Here is a 25,977-nt window from a genome sequence, read left to right on the forward strand (position 1 = left end):
ATAGTGGGTCTCTGGGGGATCATCTTACTGTTTCAGCTTTGTGTGTGTGCCTGTTTGAAAATGATCATAATACAAAGTTTGGGGCAAAATCACTTGGAGAATTTGTTTAAAATTCCAGCCCCCACCCTCAGAGCCAGTGATTCAGGAGGTCCAGGTGGTGCTCAGAATGGGGACTTGAGCAAGCTCTCCAGGTGTTCCTGATGCAGGTGACCCTTGGAACCCACTGAGGAAACGCTGCTCTGGGAGCCCAGGGTCCCAAGGTGAAAACCCCAGCACCAGAGCATCATGGTCTGGAGCAGGTGCAGCGGTCAGATGGGTGAAAGTAGCCATGCTAAGAGTACAGGGAGCCAGTGCCGTGCTTGGCCCCTTGGGCACCTGACTCCCTTCCGCTCCTCTCTGCCCTCCTGGGGGCAGCACTCTCCGCCATGTAGGAGCCTCCTACTGCTGCAGCCTCAGCTCTGGCCACACGCCGCCTCTAGGCCCATGCTCCAGCAACTTGCACCTGTTTACATATCATGCTGTGTCCCACCTCCTGACCTTTGTTCAGACAGTCCCTTCTGCTTCGAGTGACCTTTTTTCTTCCTCCTAATCTCCATTCTCCCCCATTTGCATGGCCAACATGTACCATCTCCATGTTCCCTCCTCCAGGGAGCCTTCTCAAGACTGAGTCAGTCACCCCTTTTCACGTGCTCCCATGGCACCTCCAGCATACTGTTGCCCTTATGTGATTTTCCACTAACTGGTCTCTTGTCACTCACTAGCATGAGAACTCCTGGAGAGTCTTACTGTGGAGTGATCAAGGCTGATCCCAAATGCTTCTGGCTTTCCTCCTTCCACGTACAATGTAGGGTTGCACTGCCCAGCCCCTTGAGGGTGAGTGGGGCATGTGGCTAGTTCTGGCCAATGAACAATGATCACAAGTGGGAGACCCTCTAGAGCTTCCTTTTTATCTCCCGTCCAGCAACGCTCTACATTAGAGCTGGTGGATCCCTGGGAGCCTGGGTCCCTGAGTAAGTGCAATGAGCAAAAAACCCCCTAGCAATCTGTAATGGGCATGTAGCTTTGGTGAGAGTAAACCCTAATTGTTTTTAGCCACTGTGATTTTGGGGTTTGTTTGTTACTGCAGCACACCCTAGCACCGGTGGATGGATACACATGGATACAGCCCACCGGGATTCGGGCCACGCGGTGACACTCCAGGTGTGTTTGGACCCTGCACGTCCTGGGAGGATGCAGGTCATAGAGTCAGAGCCGTAGCTGCTGTATCCACCGGGACCCTGCAGCCCACACTTGCCCCCAGGCCTCCCAGCTTTCAGCCCTTGAGGAAAGTGGATTCCAGAAGCTTTGAGATGCTGTGTCTCTCATTTCCTTTTCCCAGGGGTTCCACCTCAGAGCAGTGCAGAGCAGCTGATGGGGTAAGAGGTGGGCAAAGATGTTGCAATCACAGAGGAGGCCCTGGGGGGCAGGACACCAGCCTTCTCTTCGCTGCCAATTTGATGGTCCTTGGACCACAGGTTTGCACAGCCCCAGCCGCCAAAGCCGCAGCCCCAGCCTCGCTGTCTGGAACCCTTGTTCTCAGAGATGCAGGTATGGGTGCACACTTGTCCAAGAATTTTGCATGTCCCAAGGTTGCTCACAAGGAGGAGCTTGTAATGCCCTTCACATCCATAGACAGCTTTATACCCCTCAACCCTTCATGTCCACTATTTCCTCGGGTCTCGACAGTCCTACCAGCCAGGAGGGAAAAATATTATTGTCCATGTTCAACAGTGGGTGAACTGAGACCAAGAGAGGGGAAGAAAGTTCCCTGGTCCACACGGCAAGTCAGTGACAGAGCCAGGATGGAGCCTGGGCCCTGCAATCCCATGACCAGTGTCCTGCCTGCTTTACTATGGTGTTCTAGATAAGAAAGGGTGAGAGGAGCTTTTCTGGAAGTTTCGCTCTGAAGCTCACACTGTGCGTGCGCACACACACACTCTTTCAAAATGCAGGCCCCAGTGACATAAATATCACGGGAGTTCTGAAAGAGATGTCCATGTAGGAGACCACTGAGCCTCTGTGAGTGGAGGCCTTAACCCCTTGGGGGGCCACTTGGCTGGGGGCTGCCAAGGTGCCTGGGAGTCAGAAAGGGCCGTCCCAGCCAAGCCTCATGTTGGGCTTTGCTCCTCATGGTGCACAAGTGGATGCCGATGGCTGAGGGCCTCCTCATGGTGAATACACAGCTGCCCGTGGCCCCCGTGGGCTCCTCTGGTTCAAGTTTTCATAATTGGACTCGTGAGCCTGGGGCCTGTGGACAGGAGAAAGTTGGCTTACCACCCAGTACAGGAGAGTGGTCCCCGACTACCAAAACCACAGCCCAGCAACGGGCAGGAAGGAGAGATGAGATGGGCACTGGGGGCCTACATCCAATGGGGCCTCAAGACTAACTGAAGGTTGGAGGCAGAGCAGCCGCAGAACTTGTGGAACAGGGAGGGGGCGACTGCGGGTGACAGCATCTCAGACCACAGAGTCTCTATCGTCTTGAAGGGATCTCGTCTGTAGCTCCAAAAACCACCTCTGTGTTCCTGATCTCCAGACCCGTATCCCCAGGCCTGGCCTCCCGAGCTCCAACTGCTTTCCTGACTTCTGGGACGTCTTAACAGGCATCTCAAACCTAAATGTCCATAGTGCTCACCTGATCCTCACTGCCACCCCCTCATCTCTCCTTGTCTTCATCTTAGTGACACCCGGGGTTCCAGCTCCAAATGGGCATCCTGGCTCCTTCCCTTGCTCATGCTGCCCACTTGGTCCTCTGGCCAGCCTGCCTTCTGTCTGCCCCCATCTCCCTGCCTCCACCACTGCTGCCTTCATCAGAGCAGCCAGGCCAGCCTCAGCTGTGGTCAGCAGCCCCTCACAAGTCTGGCCCCATTCCTGTTCAGATGGGGCCATTTGTCTGCTTACAACAATTCAGTGACTTCCCATTGCACTCAGAATAAACCCCACAGACTGCCTGCCCTCCTGCCTCCTTCCTGGGTGTCTCCTGAGCCTTTCGACTTGTCCTTTCCTCCTGGATTGCCCCCGTCATCCCTGCTTGCCCCTTGGGGCTCTGGCCTCAGCTGTCCTCAATGTCGTGTCCTCCGAGAGGACGTCCTGATCTAAAGTAGCCACAGCCCCGTGGCCGCCTACCCCACCCCCCCGGGGCTGTACTTCATCGCTTTGTCCACGTCTTTCATAGCTCTTACTTTAGAGTCCAGGACGACCTTGTTTACATGTTTATTAAAATTCTGCACGTTAAAGTGTGAGTTCTCTGAGAGTGGGGATATTTACTTCATCTTTAGTATCCCAAACAGTGCCTGGTACACAGTAGGTACTCAGTAAATATTTGAACCCCAGTCAGCTTTCTGATTTAGGCACCTTCGTGTGGTCATAAATCAGCAAAGAAAAGGGACATTGCACACGATTTCGAGAAGATGGGGGACAGTTGAGCAGGCAGCTGGAGAGAGAGGTCTGGGCTGCCGACGTGGCTTTTCCAGCCCTCAGGTCACAGGTGGGAGCAGAGTTATAGGACTGCCCCAGCGTGTCCAGTGGGCCCTGAAAAACTGTGTTCCCCCACCCCCACCCAGCATCCCGGTCAGACCACCCTGGGACTCTGCATTGGAGCCTTTCTTCTTCACCGTGGGCCTTCATTTGGGGAGACACCCAGAGGAGGGGAGCATGGACAGGAGGGCCAACACCTCCTAGCCGGGTCCCTGGCTACCCGCCCCCCCCCGCCCCCCCCCAAGCACTCAGAACCTTTTCTGACATTTTGTTGGGAAAGGCTTCAGCAGAGTGTCTGGGACAATGAGTGCCCTGAGGTGGCTTTTTTGTGGGTCTGCCTGTTCTGGAATGCTGAGCACTACACAAGGAAACACAGCCTCGAGGAATCACATCTAGTTGTGGAGATAAGACAGACAGATGACTCTTTGGCACTGGACACCAGGCAGGTCTGGGAGAGACGCCAGTGTGAGGCCCGCAGTAAATGCTGGGAGTGGGTGGGGTGGGGGCAAAGGGGCCGGTCAGGGTGGCCTGGTCTGGCTTGGGCTTGGTGGGCTGAAGGTGGGGGGCTTTGGAAGGCTGCTGAGAGGGCCTAGACCCTGGTCAAGGCTGGCACCCCAGTGCTGGTCCTTTGCCTGTTTTCTCTCCTCATGACACCAGCCTGGAGAAGCCTGCACCTGTTGGCCAGTGGGGACTAGGGTGGGGTGGGGTGGGTGGCGGTGGGGTAGCTCACTTACCGTGGTGGCGTGTCCTGGGTGACTGGGTGCTCTGTGTGAGGGACAGAGAGAGAGAGAGGGGGCTGAATCCCTATGGCAGCCTCTGGGCTACAAGCCCTGTCATCCATCCCACCCCACTGTGGAAAGTGGCCTGAAGGGAACATGCAACAAGCAGCAAGCTAGCAGTGACCTGAAAGATGACCAGGAGTCTGCAAGGAGAAGAGTGGGGTGAGGAGTCATCCAACGGAAAACCCCGCCTTTTTGAGGAAACTGAAGCACAGAATGCTTAGTGACTACAGAACCAGCAGGAGAGCCAGCGTGGCCACAGCAAAGACGGCAGCCAGGACACCTGTGACACATTTTGGACACATTTCACCCCAGGAGAGTTTGAGGCTGGTGCTACTGACCGGGGTGGTCTGAACGGCCCTGGGAAGCCTCCTCTCTGGGGCACAGAGCCCATTTCCCATGCAGCTCTGGGAGAGTAGTGTGGGGCCAACTGCAGCTCTCCGAAGACTTCTGCTAGTTCACACTTCCACACTTCTGCACAGGCCATTCCCTCTGCCCAAATCCCACCAGCTCCTTGTCTTCCTAGCTCATGCCTACTTACTGCTTTTGGTGTAGCTCTCACCTTACTTGCGTAAAGCCTTCTCCCCTCACCCCTGAGCAGACACCCTACCAGATTGTCGCCTACATACTCTGGGCTTCTGCAATGCTGGGTTCCAGGACAGCACTTCTCGCCCCACATCGCAATGTGCTTACTCCTCAGCATCCCATTCAAAGGCAGGGAGCCAGGTCTCACTCCTCTCTGTATTCCTAGCATCTACACAGCACATAGCAGGTCCTGAAGATGCTTGTTGTAACATAATGGAATGGTGCTATTTGGGAAAGTCCAATGGTCAGGGCCCACAGGGAGGAGTCCTTTATGGGATGCTGGTAAAGGGGCGGGCTCCAGAGCTGTACTGTCGGACCTCTATCTCTGTGACTCCAGGCTAGGGGCTAGTTCTCTAATCTCTCTGGCCTCAGCTTCCTTTGTGTAAAATGGGCTCTCGCTGGTTCCCACCTCCTGGGCTTGCGGCAGGGAGAGGAAAGCGAGACGATCACAGGCGCAAAAATGATGTTTCGATTGTGCCATGCCAGGTGGTCAGCCAGAGGGTCTTACCTAAGAGGAGAGGCCCCGCCTCGCCCCGCGCACCCACCCTAGCCTGGGGCGCACCCACCTAGGCAGCGGCGGGCGGTGGCGCGGGCGGCCAGCAGGCCGAGCAGCAGCAGCGCCTTGAGGCCGAGCACGCCGAGCGGGAGGGCGATCGCCGAGGCCCCGGAGGCGCCGCGGAAACGGAACAAGTAGACGCTGGCCTCGGCGCGGCCCAGGCTGTTGGTGGCTGTGCACGTGTAGCGGCCGTCGTGGTCCAGCGCCGGCAGCTCGGCGGTCACCTGGTGGCTGTGATCCTGACCCGGGCCCGGCACCTTGACCGAACCGTTGCCCAGGGCCGGGCCGGACCAGGCGAGCGCGGGCGGCGGCTCCCCTTCGGCGGTGCAGAGCGCGCGGAAGGCGTGCGCCGGGCCGGGCAGCACCGAGATGTTGACGATCCGTGGGGCGGCTGCGAGCGGCGGCCGAGCGGCGAGACAGAGAGAAAGCGAACTGCGGTCAGAGCGCGCGCGCAGCCGGCAGGGGCGAACCCTTCCCAGTCCCCTTTGGTCGCCAAGACAGGCGAGGGGCGCAGAGAGAAGGGAGTGGGCACTCGGGCGCCAGGCTGCCTGGGTCCCAATACACGTGTGGCCTTGGGTAAGCTATTCCGCCGTTGTATGCCTCCATTTCTCCATGTGTAAAATGGGGATCACTTACCTTTTGGGGCTGTTGAGAAGATATGGCAAATTAATACGTGTCCGGTGCTTGGACTAGGTCTTGGCCCATAGTAATTACTCACTAACCGGTCGTTATTACTGTGGTAGGACAGGGTTGGGGGCAGTCTGCTGGTGTGATTTCAAGGGCACCTCCCACAATCAGACCACCTCACCAAGATCTAGAGTTGAGACTGATTCACTGAATCCATGGGACTGTGGTAGGGAGGCACCCACCCTGGGAAGAAACGGAAATGCACTCAGAGAGGCGGCCCAGCCAGCGCAAGAGCACATGCGAAGTTCTTGGTAGAGCCAGACTCTAACCCAGAACTCCTGGGTACCCCCCAACAGGGGGTCCTGGATGTTTAGACTCTCTGTACGTAATTCCAGTGCGCAGCCAGGGTTGAGCACCACTGTGCTAGGGACCGGGCCCTGGGTTCCCACATCTTAATAGTTCAGGGTCTAGCAAAGTGCTGGGCGCTTGGTGGGGCTCCCCGTGCACCCCCCAGGGAGCTGCGGGTGCCCTTCATGCACACAGCACACACTCCAATGCAGCGCGTGCCGTAATGAGGATTATTGTTCACGCGTTTTTCTCTCCTCCTAGTCTGCGAACTATTGGGGGATATTCGCTCTATAGGAGCTTCATTACAATGCTCGTTCCCGGGCCCCACCCTGCCCTTCCTGGGGCCACTATTCTGCATGTTTAACAAGTTCCCAGGTGGTCCGTAGCGAGAGGAGCTGGAAGGTAGGGAGCGAGGGAAAGGAGCTGCGCCCGCCTCGGCCGCCCCAGCCGACAGAGGGCGCTCCGGCAGCCGCGCCCGGCTCACCGGTCACGCGGAGCCGGATGCCGTGGCGGCTCTCGTAGCGGTCGTGGATGTCGCCGGCGAACTCCACGCGGCAGAAGTAGCGGCCGTCGTCGGCCAGGGCGAGGCGCTCGATGCGCAGCGAGAGGTCGTTGCGGCGCGGGTTGCCCAGCAGCCGGAAGCGGCCCTGCGGGCTCAGCGCCGTCTGGCAGAGCTCGCTGCCCCGCGCCGCCGCGCACCGGAACACCTGCGGGCCCGCGTAGGGCTCGCGCGCGCGCCAGATGGCCGTGAGCGGCCCGTCGTAGTGGCGGTGCGGGTGCGTGAAGGTGCAGGGCAGCACGGCCGCCTCGCCCAGCGCCGCGCTCACCTCGGCCGGCACCTGCATGGACCAGCGCTGCGTCGGGGCACCTGCGGGCGGGCGGCAGGTCGGGGACGCGTCAGCCCTGCCCGCGCCGAGCCCGAGCCGCGGGCCCCCACCCCCGGGACTCCGGAGGGTCCCCCTGGAGGGCCTGGAAACCCTAGGACTCAGGAAGCACCCCCCCTCCTGAGGGCCTGGAAACCCACCCCATGACTTGAGAGGCGTCTCCCAGGACCTTGACTCCCATGACTTGCCAGATGCCTGGACCCTCCCTCCACTTCCCTGGGACTAAGCCTCACTCAGGCGGTTCTGCTTCACGTACTGACCCAGTGACCCAGTCCTCTTCCCCATCAAAACCTGCCCTGCTGCAGGAAAGCCCTGGGATCCTGTGGTTACAATAGAGTCCCAACCTTCCCCGCCCCACCCCGCCGCCCCCATGGTGATGATAAATCAAAGCACTTACTGTGCACATCTGTGTTGGGCAAGTTCACGGTAGTATCTCTTTTAGTTCTCACCAATGATCCTAGAGGTAAGCATAGTTATCCTGCGGTTACATATAATAAACGGAGGCACAGGGGTCGCACAGCTGGGATGAAGCAGCAAAGCCAGCATTCAAACCCAGGACTGCCGGACTCCACAGCCAGCACTCTAGTACACTAAGGGCATGGAACCCTGGGGGACATCCAAGTAGACCAACTCTCCCATTTACAGAGGGAAAACTGAAACCGAAGGATGGTATGTTTTGAAGTGTAAGGGAGGAAGGAAGAACTATTCCTCTACCCTCTAGGTTCCTCTGGCTGGTCTAAGAATTAAATTGATGTGAGACAGAATAACAGGAGAAAAATCTCCAAGAAGTTTAATAACGTATTCATGGGAGAAACCCAGGAAAACTGAGTAACTCACCAAAATGGCTGAAGCCACCGCCTTAAACACCATTTTCAGCTAAAGACAAAGGAGGATGTTGCAAGTAGTGGTTTGGGACTTCAAAGGGGAGGAAGGCAATTCACATGGAGACAGAAAAGCAAATGTTTGGTAAACAAATGTATGCCATTGCCTTGCAATCACAAGGAGACACGGAGAGGACTTTGATCAAATGGGTGCCTCCCTGTATACCACACCTGGTTTATATTATACTATAATTATCTATGGTATTAGCTCTTTCCTGAAACAGGCCTTCTATCTTAAATTTATTTAGGCGGTTAGGCGGAAAGTCAAAGTTTCTTTCTGAGTCTTTCATTCTTAAAAATAATCAAGTCAAAGAGACATGTTTTGGGGTGGCAAATTCTGATCCCCTGCATTCCTTCCTTTGAAACTTCAAGAAGTTTCACAATCCAGAAGCTGTTGGTAGATTGTTCCATCTCATTGAACCAGTCCCTTAGTCCTGACATAGGTCAGTCCAGTTCAATTCCTTTTAGGAGGCAGTGATGCAGGTGGGTTCTCAAAGTTAGGCCTATGTTGTGTAAGCAAGCAATCACGTATTTAACAAGAAGCATTTCTATGGAAACAAAAAGAAAAACAAGGTTAGTGGTTGGAACTTATTATAAACTAATTTCTGAGCTCAGGGGAGAGCCTGTCAAGAAGGTCTCTAGATGTCAGGGTCAAAGCATCTTTTGCAATGTTTGAAATGTCTCTGATGATGTTGTTGGATGTTCAGGTATCTTTCTGAGTAGCTTACACAGCAACAGGCATGCAAATTGTCTAAACATAGGCTGTCGGTGGCAATCTCTCATAAGTTTATATCAGGTTGTTAAGCTTCAGTTTGCAGGGCTTCAGGAAAAAGAGTGGTTTAGGCCTCAATGATTCCAGTTGAAAAGGATGGAAAAAATGGAAAACTTTAATTTGGAGATGTATAGCCAAATATTTGAGAAAACTAGAAGAATTCAGCATCCAGTCCAGTTTACAGGTAGAAAACAAAAACCTCAAAGACAATTAACAGAACTAGAATCTACTATCTGCAAGTATGTATTATAGTTTCTATTGATACATAATTTTTCTCCTTATAATCCCCGTCATTTTTACCAAACAGAGCCAAATTAAAACTAATTGGTATGCAAAATAAGTCTAGTTTCAATAAACTTGGCCTTATTTACATAAGTACAACAAGAACAGTGATTGATCATATAAGCTTTTTTCTTTTTTCTTTTTGGCGAGGAAGATTGGCTCTGAGCTAACATCTGTGCCAATATTCCTCTATTTTGTATGTGGGACACTGCCACAGCAAGCCTTGATGAGTGGTGCATAGGTCCATACCCAGGATCCAGACCTGCAAACCCCAGACCACCGAAGTGGAGTGAGTGAAGTTAGCCATAACACTACTGGGCTGTTCCCATACAGGCTTTTAAAAATCTGCTTTGCTGGAAATTTTCATAAAGAATCTCAGATTGAACATTTTTTTTTTGGTAAGGAAGATTGGGCCTGAGCTAACATCTGTTGCCAATCTTCCTCTTTTTGCTGTTTTTTTTGCTTGATGAAGATTGTCCCTGAGCTAACATCTGGGCCAATCTTCCTCTATTTTGCATGTGAGATGCCACCACAGCATGGCTTGATGAGCAGTATGTAGGTCTGTGCCTGGCATCTGAACCTGCAAACCCTGGCTGCCAAAGCAGAGTGTGTGAACTTAACCACTACGCCACCAGGCTGACCCCTCAGACTGAACTTTTAAAGGCCTCTCCGAGGCCAGGAAAACCAAGCCAAGGACTTGTTATCAGACTCTGTCTGCAATACCTATAGATTTGGGTGGATTCCTTTCTTCTCAAGTTACCCCAAATATCCTGAGGTTCTTGCATGTGCCAGGAAGTGGCCTTTTTTATTCACCTGGTAAGATTGCTGGGAACTCTGTAAACAAGGTACCAGGCCAATATTTCCAAGGGGCTTTATTTGTTCCATAAAGTCAGCCTTTGTTCCTTATAGCTGTCTAGTCATATCTGAGTCTATGTATGTCTCTCTCAAATATGACATTCCAGCCAAAGCCTGGGTAATATAACTAATGTTTCTAATTCTGTCCTGTTATAAGGAGAAGAGATTCTTATTAAACTTATGCAAATAACTATATAGCCATGAAAGTAAAAATACTCACTCATCAAGAGTTTCCAAATTCTGGAGGGATCAAGTAGAGAAAAAAGATAAATGTTTTAGTTCTGCTTATAAAGTTATAATTTACCAAACTGCTATAAGTCATAGTTAGCTTAAGAGAAAAATCTTTCCTTAAATCTGGAAAAACAATACATAAAAAAAATCAGCAATATTTCAAACAAAAACGCATAAAATTATAATCATCCTCATCAGTTCATTCAGTCCCATGTAATCAATTCGCAATCTTTTATCTTTTGTTAGCAGTTTTATGAAGCCATCAGTTTCTCCATTAGAGTTCTGTGATTTCTTACCAGTTCAGTTTTATGATCTGAAAGTTTATCAGAAACCTGTATTCTAGAGTAAGCATCAGAGTTCTTTCAATGAATCTCTCTGAAGAGGAAACATATCTGCAAAAGCATCAGAGTAAAATCATAACTGTCTGTATGTGACAAAAGACTTAAAATGGTGAGGTTAAAGACATGGTGACAGTGCAATTGGTAAGGAAATTTGGTTATTTCTGTAACGCACATTTTAAGATAGTAATTAGGCTGATAACACTATACCAGGACATCAGAAAAAATTTCATACAATTTCTAGAACATTTATATTAATAATATATGCATACAAGGATATCCATAAGGGAGGTTTAGCATCACTTATTTGACAATGCTTCCCATGCATTTTAATATACCAAACAAACCTAGTTAGTTTAATATGCCCCTCTTTATAGGAAGAGAGAACAAATTCTTTGAGAAGGCCCAGGGACCCACTGGAAATTCTAAAAGTTATTTCAGGTTAGAAAAATAAAAGACTTCATTCAGGATTTGAATTTTGGGGAAGTTTCTTAAAGATATCAAAAGGTTTGAAAACACTTGGTCAAATAAGATCATAGGTCATTGTGAGACAATGCTTAGTTATCAATTTAACCATGTGACATCAGAAGGTGTTAAAGGTAAACACAGAGAGAGAAACAGTTTTAAAAGAAACTTCAGGGGCTGGCCCCATAGCCAAGTGGTTAAATTCATGTGCTCTACTTTGGCAGCCCGGGGTTTTGCCAGTTTGGATCCTGGGCACGGACCTAGCACCACTCATCAAGCCATGCAGAGGCAGCATCCCACATAGCAGAACCAGAAGGACCTACAGCTAGAATGTATGACTATGTATTGGGGGGCTTTGGGGAGAAGAAGACGAAGGAAAGAAGAAGATTGGCAACAGATGTTAGCTCAGGTGCCAATCTTAAAAAAAACTTTAGCTCTCTTAATAGAGAGACCTCAACTTTCTGAACATAGGAAATTATTTTGACAAAACAGAATTTCTGCCTTTTAGGTAGACTTACTCAAAAATAAAGAAAAAACTTTTATAATCTCTTTATCAAAAGCACACTAAAAGTCCAAGAAAATTAACCTTTTAAGAGAGAGAAAATCAAATTCTTATTTTGCACTAGTTTACTTTTGATATTAAAGGTCATTTACCTAATTAAACTCATTTCAATCTTAGCCAACTTGAGTGTGCATAAAACTCTTCTAAGAGTTTCTCTTCCAGAAACTTTTTATGACTTTCTTTTTTACATTCAGAATTTGCCCCATGCCTTTTCTCCTTCTTGGCTTCTCCTTAGGACAAAAATTACTTTTCTCTTTCCCATATCCAGTTTTACTTTAGGACAAATTTATTTTCTTAACAAAACAAACCATCAAAAATATCTCCATTCCTTATGCTTTCTTTACTGAAAACATACATTTTACTTTTCTGGTATACAAAGATATTTCCCTTATTAATTTTTAGTAGCTTTAATCACATATATTAATTATAATCTTAACCCTTAGAAACCTTAATTTTTAGTGAAAGCTAAGAAGTGAGCAATTATGAAGTCTTTTACATTAGATTCTGTGGCTTGACAAATTTACAAATATTTTCATAATTTCTGGAAGCATATGCTACTTCATAGTATAATCTTTCAATAAAGCACTAGACATGTTTACTAATAGACCTGAACATCTTTAGTTTCTTTGTAATAACAAGACAAAAGTAGGTAAACTCAGACTTGTTTAGCAATTAATGTTTCAGTATTTTATCCTAATTGAAAATGATCTAGATATTCACTGAGTTTTCCATTATTTAATTTAACCTAGTAAAACTTCAAAGTTTCAAGTTACCAAAGAAATTTTGGAAGGCATTTTAAGTACACATGCCATAAAATATAATTGCTGCTAAAACTTTACCTATAAACTCTTATCTCACTTACATCTATCTAAAACATTTGCTACCAACAATTATGTTTAGATTACCTACTAAAACTTTATGAGACATTAGACAAAACCAGCTACCATTCTAAGTTATCTTTGCTGACAAATTTATAGCAGAGATAACATGAGCTTATTTGACTAATAAACTCAAGTAGAATAAAGGCTGTATGTCTGCATCATATCCAATGCTGATACCTCTGGGGGCATGCCTATTTCAATCAAACCAACAAATTTAAATAAGCTTTTATTTACCAATGATTATTTTATATCACATTAACTTGAAAAACATTGGGTTAGTTCCTATTACATTTAGAAATAATTTATACAAATGCTTACTTTAATCCAATTAAATGGAGTTCTTAATTTTGGCCATACCATCTGGAGGTAGAAAAATATCTCATATTTACAACATATATATATATATATATGTTGTATATATGTGTGTGTGTGTATATATATATGTTGTATATATGTGTGTGTGTGTATATATATATGTTGTATATATGTGTGTGTGTATATGTATATGTTGTATATATATATATATGTTGTATATATGTGTGTGTGTGTATATGTATATATACATATACAGACATAAACACACAGACACAGAGACCCTATAGCTTCCATTAAGTTTTTGCTATGAATCAGGTACAATAAAAAACTCACTAGTTTGCAAAGGAATAGATGGATCCAAATTTTATTTTAGCAGTTGGAAAGAATTAAGTTCATCTGCTAAATCTTTTAATTAATATTTGTGAAGAGGACATTTCACAATTTTTTTATTTTCCAAATTTCCAAATATTTCCTCTTTTTTTAGGTTGTATCAATTGAGCTAACCAGAACCAGTCTCAGGTGATTGTGGACTGTGTTTACATTTATGATTCTGAAGAGATTTGCAAGACAAAGATAGTTGCTTTTAATTTCTCAAACACTTGGCTTGTCACCTGTGTGATGTCAAAAGGCTGACCTGCTCATCCAACTACATTCTCTTTAATTTGCTTCTTTATATCGGGGAGATTTTTAACTAAGATGTAAATCAAAAGATTTTTATGTTCTAAAACTTCAGGGAAAATGTACCACATCTTTAAAAATTCTCCAGAAAGTGTTTAACAAAAACCCTCTTTCTGAGTGCACAATTCAACCCTAGACTAATTTACCCTGGGGAGGGACTTCCATTACCTTTTCTTTCTTTCTTTTTTTTTTTTTAAGATTTTATTTTTTTCCTTTTTCTCCCCAAAGCCCCCCGGTACATAGTTGTATATTCTTCATTGTGGGTCCTTCTAGTTGTGGCATGTGGGACACTGCCTCAGCGTGGTTTGATGAGCTGTGCCATGTCCGCGCCCAGGACTCGAACCAACGAAACACTGGGCCGCCTGCAGCAGAGCGCACGAACTTAACCTCTCAGCCATGGGGCCAGCCCCCATTAGCTTTTCTATTAGCTCCACAGATCAGCCTCCAGGTTTCATCTCACATTGTGTGTGCTCAGGCAACTCTACCGACTCCTTTTAGCATGTTTAATTAACGATGCCTGAAGGGCAGATTTATATGCTCTCTGTTTCTCAGACAAGGGAAACATTCCCCAGTGAGACACAATGTCCACCCTCATAATACAACCCATAATACAATCAGGCAAAAAGGGATGCAATCACATTACATAAACCACATTTAAATACAACAATTCTCCTACAGAACTTCATCTTAATTCCATCAACTCTTATACCTCCAACCATAGCTTCTAATAGGACTTCATCACCAAGTCTTGGTCTTACAATACTAGGTATAATACTAGGAAGCATTCCTGGCCAGACATAACATCCATTCCCGTAAAACACTCGGGCAAAGTTGGCAGAACATAACCTCTTCATATAATATTAGCTCAAACATTCCAACCTTTATAATCCTATCAACCCTTGCACTTTACATTTTCTCAGTTTCATTGTACCTGAGTCAGGGTACCACCAATGAATTTTGGTACCATAGTTCATGGGGTTCCTGCATCAGGAAGTCCCTAAAATTTCCTCTCCATCTCCCAGTCCTTTCATCCATTCCTGTGCAAAAGGCTTTGAGTCCCCAGCAAGAGATGGAGCCCAGGACCCTGGCCCTTTTGACAATCTTTAACTTGTTTGACTGGTCTCACTGTTGCCCCAAGCAATGTTTGGTCAGGTTTCTCATTGTGATCTCTGCCTTCTGGCTTTTAAAATTTCTCCAAAGTAGGGTAAATAGAGCAGACTTCTCTGGGGCCCTGTAATGGTGGTGGTGGTGGTGGTGGGGGGGGGGCGGGGTAGTAGGGGATCCCTGTGGCTTGCCAAATCTTAAGTAGCACTGTATTAAAACCTTTGTTTTAACCCCATCAATGTTCACTCTTACTCACCACATTTTTAAAAACAATCAGCTAAAGATTTCCCTCCTGATGGGATGAGTCCTGTATCTTCCCTTTCTGATTCCTCTTCGTTTTTGCTTTCAATATTTGTTTTATTTACCTAATTTCCTAATAATCCTTTTAAAAATTTCCACCTAGTTGAGAAGAGTCCCTTGACCTTCCCCTTAGTTTCTTTTTATTCGCTTGTTAATTAACTTAATGATTTTATTAGCATTTCTAAGACCATGAGAGGAAGACCCCAAATAAGATTAAGTTCTTAAGGCTAGTTGTTATTTCTTTGTATTTCTTCTAATTTCGTCTCTCCATAGGTACCAATAACATAGCTGTTTATGATGAGAGCTCTCTAAAAATTTTTCCATTTTAGAAGTTTTTCCAGTTGAAAGGATCCATTGTCTGGCCATTGATGAGTAGGATCTTAATAGTGACTCAAACCAATAAACCTTTTATGACTTAACCACAGACGTAAGAGCCATCCTCAAAAGAGAGTACAAAAGAAGCAGCCCTCACAAGATCCAGAAAGTTCATTCCCCAAAATAGTCTAAGAAAGCAAAGGTCTTTTTTGCACAGGCAGTAAGGATGGTGTAGTGAAAATGGTATCTCCAATCCCCCATAGGAATGTGGGATGCCTCCAGCCACAAACCCACCAATCTGTGACACTGGGCAGGTGCTATTGGAATGGGATTTTTCCAACACTAACAAGCAATGAAGGTTGAGATGACAAAGGCCCCTTGTGGTCTGGGACCCTTTATGATGAACTCCCCTGAGAGCTGACACAGCTGGACAAAGAGATTCCATCTCAGAACCTCAGTCTATTTGACTGGTTGCCAAGATGCACTTGGGTATGTGCATCCTCCATTTGGTGGAGACCAGAGAGGTCATAAAGCTAAGCTCTCAAGACACAGAACAAGACAAAGGAAAAAATCTCATCCTACATGCACATTAACAGCTTTAGCTAAGCCTTGGGTGTCTTGGAGCCAAACTAATACCTAAGAAGGATGGGCCGTAGGGTTGGGGATTGTGTGTTGTTTTACAGAGTACCTTGTTGCAAGGAAATTTCCAAGGTTGGCAGGTGACCTGTGTCATCTACCCTCTTCTGTGACCAACTTATCCTATCACAGGAGTCTTCTTTCAAGCGCCCTAACGGCTCTAAATGCTCGACCTGTGCCCACCAATTTTCTGGTCTTTTTGGCTTCCAAGATGTTCCTTAGGAATAGCTTTTATATCATCTTCAGATTAACCCAGCCCTAGACTGTTAGGCTGGCTTGGGCAACAGGCTTATAGGACCTATGCCTACATCCTGTCCTATGATTTTTCCTTTTTATGACAAATGACACAAAAGGCAGAGACAAGGAAGAACAGTAACCATCTCTAGGAGAAGGATCCATAAACCAAAGAGTACTCAAACCAAATTTCCCAGAGTTTCTGAGTCCAAGAAACTAGCTTCACAAATATTTTCTCCTGCTAATCTAAATTTAGAAAGGGAAAAAAACTCACCACTCTCACTTCCACTGGACCCTGCAGGCAGAGATCCGGGAGACTGACGTGGTAAGAACTCTTACCTCCTGCCAGCTCTTTTCAGAGGTCCAGGATCTCTCAGCTGCAGTAGTCCCAGAGCAGTGTCCAGCCAGTTAAATTTTATACCGTCCTTATTGCCAACCTTAGGGGAGGAAGAAATATTCCTCTACCCTCTAGGTTCTTCTGGCTAGTCTAAGAATTAAATTGATGTGAGACAGAATAACAGGAGAAAATCCAACAAATTTAATAACATGCATACATGGGAGAAACCCAGGAAACTGAGTAACTCACCAAAATGGCTGAAGCCACCACCTTAAACACCATCTTCAGCTAAAGACAAAGGAGGATGTTGTGGGTAGTGGTTTGGGACTTCAGAGAGGAGGAAGGCAATTCACATGGAGACAGAAAAGCAAATGTTTGGTAAACAAATGTATGCCATTGCCTTGCAATCACAATGAGACGTGGAAAGGACTTTGATCAAATGGGCCTTGCTAGGTTCCTCCCTGTCTAACACACCTAGTTCATATTATACTATAGTTATCTATAGTATTAGTTCCTTCCTGAAACAGGCCTTCTATCTTAAATTTGTTTAGGCATTTAAGGGGAAGGTCAAAGTTTCTTTTTGGGTGTTTCATTCTTAAAAATAATCAAGCCAAAGAGACATGTTTTGGGGTTGCAAATTTTGATCCCCCACAGAAGCTAATGTGTTGGGTTGGTGGGTGAGATTCCTCCAGAATCCAGGTTAATCTAAGTGGGCTTCCCAAGATGCTAGTGCCCAGACAGGGGGCTGAGAGACCAAGAGTGGTGGGCTTTAAGCTGCCTGCCTGCTCTGTGCAAGTGCCTCTGGACTCAGTTTCCTCACCTCCTACACTGTAAGCCTCTGAAGTATGGTTGAGCTAAGGGCTGGAAGCTGGGCTCTGCCTCCAGTTCACACAGGGTTGGTGAGCCACTGCCTGTGTTGTTGCATATGTGTGTGCTGCTTTGAGAGAGTAAGGAACAGGGTGTGTGGGTGGGGGTCTGTGCTGGGCCTGGGAGGATCAGGCAGGAGTGGTGCCTCCCCACAGGGAGAAGGCAGGCTTAGCAGCGAGTGCCCTGGGTGCAGTTCGCAAAAGGGATGTTTAGAGGAAATAATATAGCAAGCCTTATATTTCCAAAGGGTTTTGCAGTTTACCCAGTTCTTTCACATATATCATGTCACATGACCCTTAAAACACTCAGTGGGGACAAGCAGGGCAGATATTGTTATGGATGAGAGAATGACAGTCTAGAGTCACATAGGCAGAAGGTGGGAGAAATCCAGCTTTGCTGACTTCAAGTCCAGGGCTCTTTGCTCTTTGGGGTAGCCCAACTCATGCGTTGGGCAGGAATCCTCTCAGCCCACAATGGGCAGACGATTCTCCAGGGAGCCCATCCCATCTGTGAATAAACTATAGATCAGCACATCCTTCCTGCACAGAACCCATGTTTTCCACCACCCACGTGACCACCACTGCTCTTTGGAGCATGCATGTCCTCTCCCTGTGATGGCCCTTCCAGGATACCATCATGGCTATGCTGGAAGCCTAAGTCTTCCCTTCTCTGGTGGAAGTCCTGGTCCCTCATCTGCCCCTCCCCATCCTCACTGCCCACCCACTCAGTACTCCTCTGCAATGCAGTGTTCTGACCTGGGGGCTTTAGGTGTGTGCTCCAGTTCTGCTGGACCGCAGAGTGGGGTACGAATTGGGTTGTGTGAGCTGTGCCTCGTATAAAATCTCACTTGGCACTTGTGCTGATGTTGCACTCAAGTAAAACCACAAGTTCTTTTTTCGCACAATCTGCTTCTAAGCCAGATCTCTCTTCTTCTGGAGAAGTGGAATTCTGCTTTTGAACCCAAAGGGAGACCTTGACATTTACCTCTGGTAAGAGTTTGTTTGCTCAGTTGTTAATAATCTGAAGGCCTCGTTCTAAATTTGAGAAACATTTTCTGAAGATTTTGCTGGTTTAGTCAGTACTTCTAGCTTCAGAGAGAATCTCTTTGATCTTGAGATTCAGCCTGTGCCTCAGTTTCCCTGCACTTCCCACTTTCTATAACCTCAGTGTCCTTTGACCTCCTGCATCTCTCAAGCAACACAGAGCCAGGCATTGATTCCCCAGGTATTATTTGCTACTGTGCATTCATCAATTAGCAAACCTTTATTGGACACGTCCTCACTCTAAGCCAGGCTCTGGGATACAAGCCAGGGTTACAAATATCAACAGAATAACTTATCAGCTTGCTGGAGCTCACAGCTCAGAAAGGGAGGCAGATCTGCAAACACACAGTTACACTACAGCCTGCCAGGTGCTCTAATGAGGGACACGAACAATGTGTCCTCTGTCTGAACGTGGTTCCTGGCCCATTTCATTCACCAGCTCCCTCCTAGTCATCTCCTGGTCTTCACTACAGTGGGAGGCCTTCCTTGAGCCCTAAGCCTGGGTCTGGTGCCCCTCCCTTGTGCCTCAGGGCTGGCAGAGGTGCTTCCTCAGAATGGGCATTGCCTGTTAACCGCGTGTTTTGCCCAGACACCCAGGGATCTGAGAAGGCAGGGACCACATGCGTGTGGTCGTATTTGTGCTGCGAATGCCCAGCACAGTGCCTGGCACATAGTAATTAAGGATGAATTGAAGTGCTGTGAGAGAGCAGAAGGGAGGGTGATCAGGATGGCAGGAGAGGGTGGGGGTGGGTGGGGGAAGGAGGCATGCAGGTATTAGGCAGGCGGGGAGTGTTTGGAGGACCCATGAGAGAGGAGCTGTCATTTCAGTAGAGCCTTGAGAAAGGAGTAGGATTTTACTAAGCTTTGAGGTGGATTGAAGGCATTCTAGGCACAGGGGATAGGAGGGCAAAACCACAGGCATTTGAACATCAGCAGAGAAGTTGCAGGGCATAATGGGATAGGGGGGCCACAGTATGCAGTGTTTGGCATTGCTCATCTCATTTCATATGCACAACAACCCCACGAGGTGCTGTCATTAGCCCCCTTTTAGAGAAGGGGGACCTGGGGTTCAGAGAGCCCAAATGACTTGGCAAGGTTGTCTGACCAACCAGGAGCACAGCCAAGGCTTTACCTTCAATGGTTCATGTTCTTACCTCATCCCATATGCTAAGCTGCTCAAGGATGACAGTCTAGTTTGGAAATGTCCTGAAGTGTGATACAGATAGCTGGCCAGGGCCCCTCCATCTCTGTGGGGGGGTGGGGTTTGCTCCAGGAGCAGAGAGGGCACACAGAGGCCCTTTCACCAAGCCTTACGATCTTGGCTCCCATTAGGGGGAGATTTGTGTTTTCTGTTCACCCGCTGGACGGTGTTCCAAGAGGCAGACACCTGGACTCACTCTCACACAGAGACCTTTGGATGAATCCGCCCAGGGGAATCAAGGTGAGGGTGGGAAGGCCCAGCAGGAATTGCCCAGGGAACAAATGCATTTGCTTTGGCAGAAATTCAAGCTCCCCATCATCCTATGTCATTTGCCATTTCCTCTGGCAGCTCACGCATGACCTCTCATGACAGGGAAGGGATGGCTCCTGAACTGGAACCACGGCTTCTTATTGTAGGGTCTCTAATCTCCCTGCTTCATGTCTGTCAACCTCCCAGGGTCAACAGGAGCCTCACATTCTTCCCGTTGTCCAAAATGCCTCCACTCAATCATGGGCCACAGGGCACAGTGGAGAGCATTCTAGCTTTGGCACAGCTGGACCTGGGTGAAAATCTCATTTGTGGTTGTTCCTTCATCAGACTTGTATCAAGCACCCGACCTGCGCCTGGCCCTGTCCTAGGTTCATTCACTTACCAGGTCTTTGGGCAAGTTATTAAATGTCCCAGATCTCAGGCTCGTCTGCTGCCAAATGGGAGCCATAACTTTCCTTATAGCAATGAAGGTTGAATGAAGTCACCTATGTGGATCACCCAGACTGGGCTGACACTCAGAAGATGCCCAATGCACGTTAGTTCCCTTCTTTCAGAGGGAATGGGAATGGAATGGAGTAGGGTGGGGTATGCTAACCAGAGGTGGAGAAGTGCCCTGGATACATAACTCAAGATGACACAGCAGGGAGTTAAGACACTGATACCACCCCCCACCCCGCCCTCTCCCCCCCCACCCCGCATCATTTGCAACTCTGTTTGGCACCTTGGACCATGTGAACTCCATAGCCCAGTCCTTGCCCTTAACTCACCTGAAAGCTAGTCATTTATTCACGTATTGATTCATTCAGTAGACGTTTATTGAGGGTCTGTTGTGTGCCAGACACCGTGCTGGGTGTTGGGGATACAGTCACAGTGACAATTGGTGGCCCTCCTCAGTATGTTTACAACCTGGCCCTTGCTCAACCACTGTTTGTTTTTGTATATAGTTTATACACAATTCTAACGAGTTTGTTTAACTAGCTTCCTAGCGTAGGGAAATACAAACAGAGAAGTCAGAGAGTGGTTTCTGTTTATAGGCCAATTAAAAAGCAGCAAGAAAAGACAACTGGCATTCAGCCAGGGAGGAAGGGTTCAGGAAACACAATGAAAAGGTGACTTAGGACAGAAATAAGGAAAGTACAGCACAAAAGGGACCATTTAGAGAAGGAGCCAGCCTGGGGGGCCTTGAAATATCACGACCCTGCAGCAGGCTGGTATAATATGCTCACAGTGACGAGCTGGGGCACCTTGGGCAGGTTCACTGCCATGACAGGTGTGCCCCTCAGGTGGAGGGTCAGGGGTCTGTCTGGGGCTCCAGCCCTGGTTAGATTGATCCTGACTTTGTGACCTTAGGCAAGTCCCCACAGCTCTCTAGCCTCTGTGGGCTCATCTGTGAAATGATGTCTCTAGATGTTTGCTAAGGTGACTTTTAAGTCTAAAAGTCTATGTCTGAAAATGATAGTTGGATAAAAATGACGAGGAGGTCCATAAAGCATTTTAGAAATATGCCTATCTAAAATAAATGGAAAGACTTTTAGGTACATAAAAATAAGCCATTAGCTATCCAGAAAACTTAGCTACTTGGAAAGCTGCATCCCAGCCTTGATGATTCCTGGCAGCCATTTATGAAACTCTCCACAGGATTCCCCTACACTTCCCCTTGGGGACTGGTGCTCGGCGGGGAGGGGCTGGAGCTGCAGCTTTGGGCACCAGTTCCCGAGTAATCATAGTCATGACTCAGCTCAGGGGTGGTTGATTCACCCTGGACGTGTTCTCCCGAAGCCCCGTGCCAGTGGTGCCAGTCTGGGGTGAGAAATTGTGGGAGATGGAAACATATCTGCAGAAACTGGATGGGCAGAAATAGGAACCTCGGTTTTGGCCGCAGCTGGCCAAAGATTTCCAGCAGGTCCTTGGTGAGGAGGGCAGCAGGAATGTGCACGGGACCCGCTCTGCAGCTGTTCACAGCCTGTTCTGTGCAGTCACGCTTATGCTGTCTATAGAGAAAATTGCTTATCGGTTTTGTCACAGAGTGTGGGTCAGTCATCGTCCGTGGATCACAGACAGGAAGGCGAGCCCCGAGGTGGTCATGGTAGGACAATGGCTGGGGGGGGGGGTGTCCTCACAGAACGGTGCTTTAATAAGAATTAGACCTGCTGGGATGGGCTTTATGTGACAAGTTTTCTGGAGGAAACAAGTTATGGACTTTGAGGAGGGGGAGGATGACACCAGGTGGGCAGTCCCCACGGACAGACTGTGCCTTCTGGAGGGATAGCTTTGTGGCACTCAGAGCTGGCGTCCCTCTGAGATCTGCTGTGCTGCTGTCCCTCCCTCACGCCCACGATGGCGGACATTACAAGTTGACAGGCAGCCAATCTGATGAGCCCGACTATTTGTAAGGGGGCTACCCTCCTCGGGAACGTCCTGGTGTGTTATCAGGGGTGTTCTTAGGGAGTGACTCCAGGGGTGGCCTCTTGGGCATTGTGGCAGCTGGCGGGTCAGGAGAGGGTGTTTTGGGGGGGCAAGGAGAGATCTACATCTTGGCCACCAGACCTCACCAGTTAGTGTGTGGGTTCAGCTGGGGTGCATGGCCTTTCATCTGCTTCCCTCCTGCCCCTCATTTTGCTCCCAGCCATTCTTCTTTCTGGGCCTGCACACTGTCCTGATAGGTTATCAGTGGAGAAAAGGTGAGAAAGGGGTAGAGAGCAGAGGGGAGAGGACGGAATAGAAACAGGGATTCCACCCTTCAGTGTGACCCCGACCCAGAAGGTCCTAGGGAAGCGATGAGGTACAGGGACCTGTGAGGAAAGGCCTGGCTGTTCTCCTGCCTGGGGGTTACATTGGCTCCCTCGTTAACCCTTGCCTCCTTGGCCACCTGGCTGTGGATGTGGACCTGCTCACCTGAGCTGACCCAGCCCTGGGGCCAGTGTCCTCCACAGGGCGCTGCTCTTCACAGTTCCCATCTAGCCTGTCCCTGCTGTGCTTCCCCAGCCTCACGCCCCACCGCTCCTCCTCCTCAGCCCCTGGGCTGGGACTTCTCAGTCAAAGCCACAGGAGCAGAAGTACACTGGCTCATCCAACCCTCCTATGTCCTCCTGGAGCCATGACAGCAGCCCAGCTCCTCCCTGACCTCTCCCTGAGTCCCAAACAAGCACCCCTACCTCCTTGGGTGACAGCTGCCATTTGTCTCACCTTTTTGGTTTATTTGTCTGCAGTGATTCAGAGCTAGTAAAGTGAATTTCTCTGAGCGCCAAGCTTTGCCCCTCAGGCTCACTACTGCTGCTGTGGTTGGTGTCAAGGAGCGGGGGCTTGCGCTCAGAAGACTCCAGTTCATCTCCAGGCTGTGACCCCCAACAAAAAGTCACCTGACCTCCCTAAAATAGGGACAAGGGTCCTCACCCTGCAGGGTTGTGGCGAAGAGAACATGAGCTGCTCGTCAAGGGCTGGCACAGAAGTCCTTGAGGATGACAGTTACTGTCATTGCTACCCCTGCTTATCAGAGATTTGTGGACCAATTGAGGTCTTGTCCAAGGTCACCCAAGCAGTCAGATCTCCCAGACCACTGTTCTTCCCATCCCCTCATGTTCCTTGGCATGTCCAACTTTCTAAAATAATATTTAGGGCAGTGTGTGTGGGGAGTCCCTGAGAGGTTAGGGGTTGCCCAGGGCACTGGCTACTGGGGCAGGTGGCACGAGCATGAAGAAGAAGGGCATGGAAAGTGGAAGGTGGGTTCCCGGGACAAATTCCTCCCACTTTGCTTTTGCCAGGGGCCTGCCCTGGGCCACATGGTCAGAGATGTAGACAGGGATGTGCCTGTGACCTACGTGCCCATGTTAGCACGGACCCCCTTGGGCTCCCACATCATAGGCGAGCCCAGCCTGGTCCTCTGGCCCCTTGCCCAGGCCTGCTGCCACATGGAGAGGTTCACAAGTGAATGGCACCAGAGGGGTTTCAGAAAGTGGGACCCCACTTTGGTTCACAGACCCTGTGATTTTAGCAGTGAAGCAGCTGCCAGTGTGAAAAGAAAAAGAGTCTCCTCACTGAGGCAGCTCACGTGGGTGGCTCAGCCTCCCTGGGTAATCTCGACACACAGCTAGAGCATGTGTGTGGTTTGGGTTTTGCTCTTGACCATGTGACTGCTCATGCTTCCTCTAAGTCTTTATGTCTTTAAGTGATTCATAGCAGCTGACCCTCAGAAGCAGAAAAAAACCAAACCAAAACCAAAAATCCCCCAAACTTAGCCTTTCTTGGAGTTATGTGATTTCAGTAATGTTTCACTGCTGTGCGGGTGCCATTCATCTATGATCTAATTATCCTTCACAACACCCCTATGAGGTGGCAGGGACCCACTTTACCAAGGCTCAGAGAAATTAGGCAACCCACCCAGGGCCACACAATTAGAAAATAGTAGAGCCAGGATTCAAAGCTGCATCTGATGTCAACTGTTGCATCCTGAACTGCTCTCCTATCTGCCCCAGGTCTGGGCAGGCTCATCTCCTCCAGCCTTCACCCTCTAAGTGGAACCCAACCCTAAATCATCCCCAAAAGATGGATAAGTTTGGTCAACTTAGGAAAAGAAAGCCCCTTCCCTAACAGCTCCCACTACAGGGCTCCCACAGAACAATGGGGTGGGGGGTGGGGGGGTCCAGTCTAGGGCCACAAACACCTGGGTTCAAACTCCAGCTCCACCCCACACTACTCTCTGAACCTCTCTGTGCCTCAGTTTCCTCATCTGTGAAAAAAGAATATAATAGTTTGAGTTCTAGTTAAAGTGCCCAGCACTTAGTCAGAGCGACCTTGATACTTGCTGTTACTATCCAAACTGTACTCAACTGGACTCCGCTCCGTGTTGAATGCTAGAGAGGAAGGGAAAGGAGCCTGAGGAGTGGGAGCTTGTACTCCAGTTGTGGAGACAGAACTCCATACAAGGAATATTGACTAACAGCTCAGAACACCATGATGTCAGTGATGTCACCATGTGGCATGTGACAGCCAGTGGCCATGCACACCGAGGCATGGAGGCGTGGACGCTGAGTCCAGGAGCACAGTCATGGGAGGGATGTCTCAGCCTGGGGCTGAGGAAAGGACTGGGGCCTGGGCAAAGGGCTCATGAGGATGGCCTTTGCCACTTATCCTTGTTGCCCTCAACTGCATCTGAATCACCCAAGAAGATGCTTGAAAATGCAGGTTCCTGGGCCTGGCTGCCTGATATTCTGATTCTGCAGGCCTAGGGTAGAGCCAAAGGATCCACATTTAAACAAATGCCCCCTCCCCTGGGATTCTGATGCAGATGGTCTGTGACAACCCTTGGAGAAACACTGTTCCCTGAGGTAAGTGTTCTGAAGTAATTGACTGAGCTAAGTGGCTGAGGACATTGTTACTTAAGCCTGACACAAAAAATTCCCACTCACCCCTTGAGGTTCCTGCTGGGTGCTCAGGGTGCCCTCTGTCACTTATCCTATTCCCCACGTTTAATCATCCCCACCCTTACCCCAAACAACCATGTGCTCTCTTCCCCTCCTCTTGGGCAGTGCTCATCACAACATAAAGCACTTGGATGACAGCAAAGTCTGATCAGAGTCTGTATTGTCCTCCCCAAAGCTTGCACATTTTCCCTCTGGATCCTCACAGCAATGGGTGGGGCAGGAGAGGACACTGAGGCCCAGAGAAGACAGAGGATTGCCTCAAGTCATTGAGAAGAACTTCTGGCTTCTGTCACCACAGCCTCCCAAAGCATACCTCCTCATCCTCCTCCACAGGCCTGGAGAGTCTGGGTAAATTCAGCTGCTCCTACTTCAAGGAGAGATGACTACCTAGGATTTTATAAGCATCTATTCTGTTCCAAGCATGGGCCAAAGAGAACTGTGGGAAACTCACCCATCGGGACGATGCACACCAAGCAAGCCAGGAGTCGGAGGGACCCTTCCATGTTGTGAGCATCAGGAGATCCCAGGCCAGCCCCACACTCGGCCAGGCCACCAGTGAGAACCCTCCTTGGCGTCGTGTGGGGGAACGATGGTGGGAGGGGGTGGGCGGTGTGCCCAGATCTATACCTCTGCCGGGCTCTGCAGGCAGTGGAGGAACTGGAGAGAGGCAGCCAGGCGGCTGGGGTATGATTAGT

At 48.8% G+C, this 25,977-nt stretch overlaps 1 protein-coding gene across 1 annotated transcript; it reads right to left on the minus strand.

Annotated features, from left to right (window-relative positions):
* Positions 1-1,658: 1,658 nt before the first annotated feature.
* SIGLEC15 (sialic acid binding Ig like lectin 15) lies at positions 1,659-25,977 on the minus strand. Its single transcript, XM_014857268.3, has 6 exons — positions 25,734-25,977; positions 7,693-7,752; positions 6,896-7,279; positions 5,447-5,827; positions 4,251-4,281; positions 1,659-2,287 (listed from the first exon to the last, which is right to left on the minus strand). The coding sequence occupies exons 1-6, from the start codon at positions 25,783-25,785 to the stop codon at positions 2,206-2,208; spliced, it is 990 nt and encodes a 329-aa protein (XP_014712754.3). The 5' UTR covers positions 25,786-25,977; the 3' UTR covers positions 1,659-2,205.

The sequence above is a fragment of the Equus asinus genome, chromosome 7 (genome assembly GCF_041296235.1).
Source record: "Equus asinus isolate D_3611 breed Donkey chromosome 7, EquAss-T2T_v2, whole genome shotgun sequence".
NCBI classification, from domain to species: Eukaryota; Metazoa; Chordata; class Mammalia; order Perissodactyla; family Equidae; genus Equus; species Equus asinus.

Bases quoted from the DNA above. Each gene is read 5' to 3' on its own strand.
- SIGLEC15 (XM_014857268.3), bottom strand. From the start codon at position 25,785: ATGGAAGGGTCCCTCCGACTCCTGGCTTGCTTGGTGTGCATCGTCCCG. The intron at 5,828-6,895 runs GTGAGCCGGGCG...CGCCGCTCGCAG, and splicing joins CATCCGGCTCCGCGTGACCG to CCGCCCCACGGATCGTCAAC. The intron at 4,282-5,446 runs GTGGGTGCGCCC...TCCCTCACACAG, and splicing joins CACCGCCCGCCGCTGCCTAG to AGCACCCAGTCACCCAGGAC.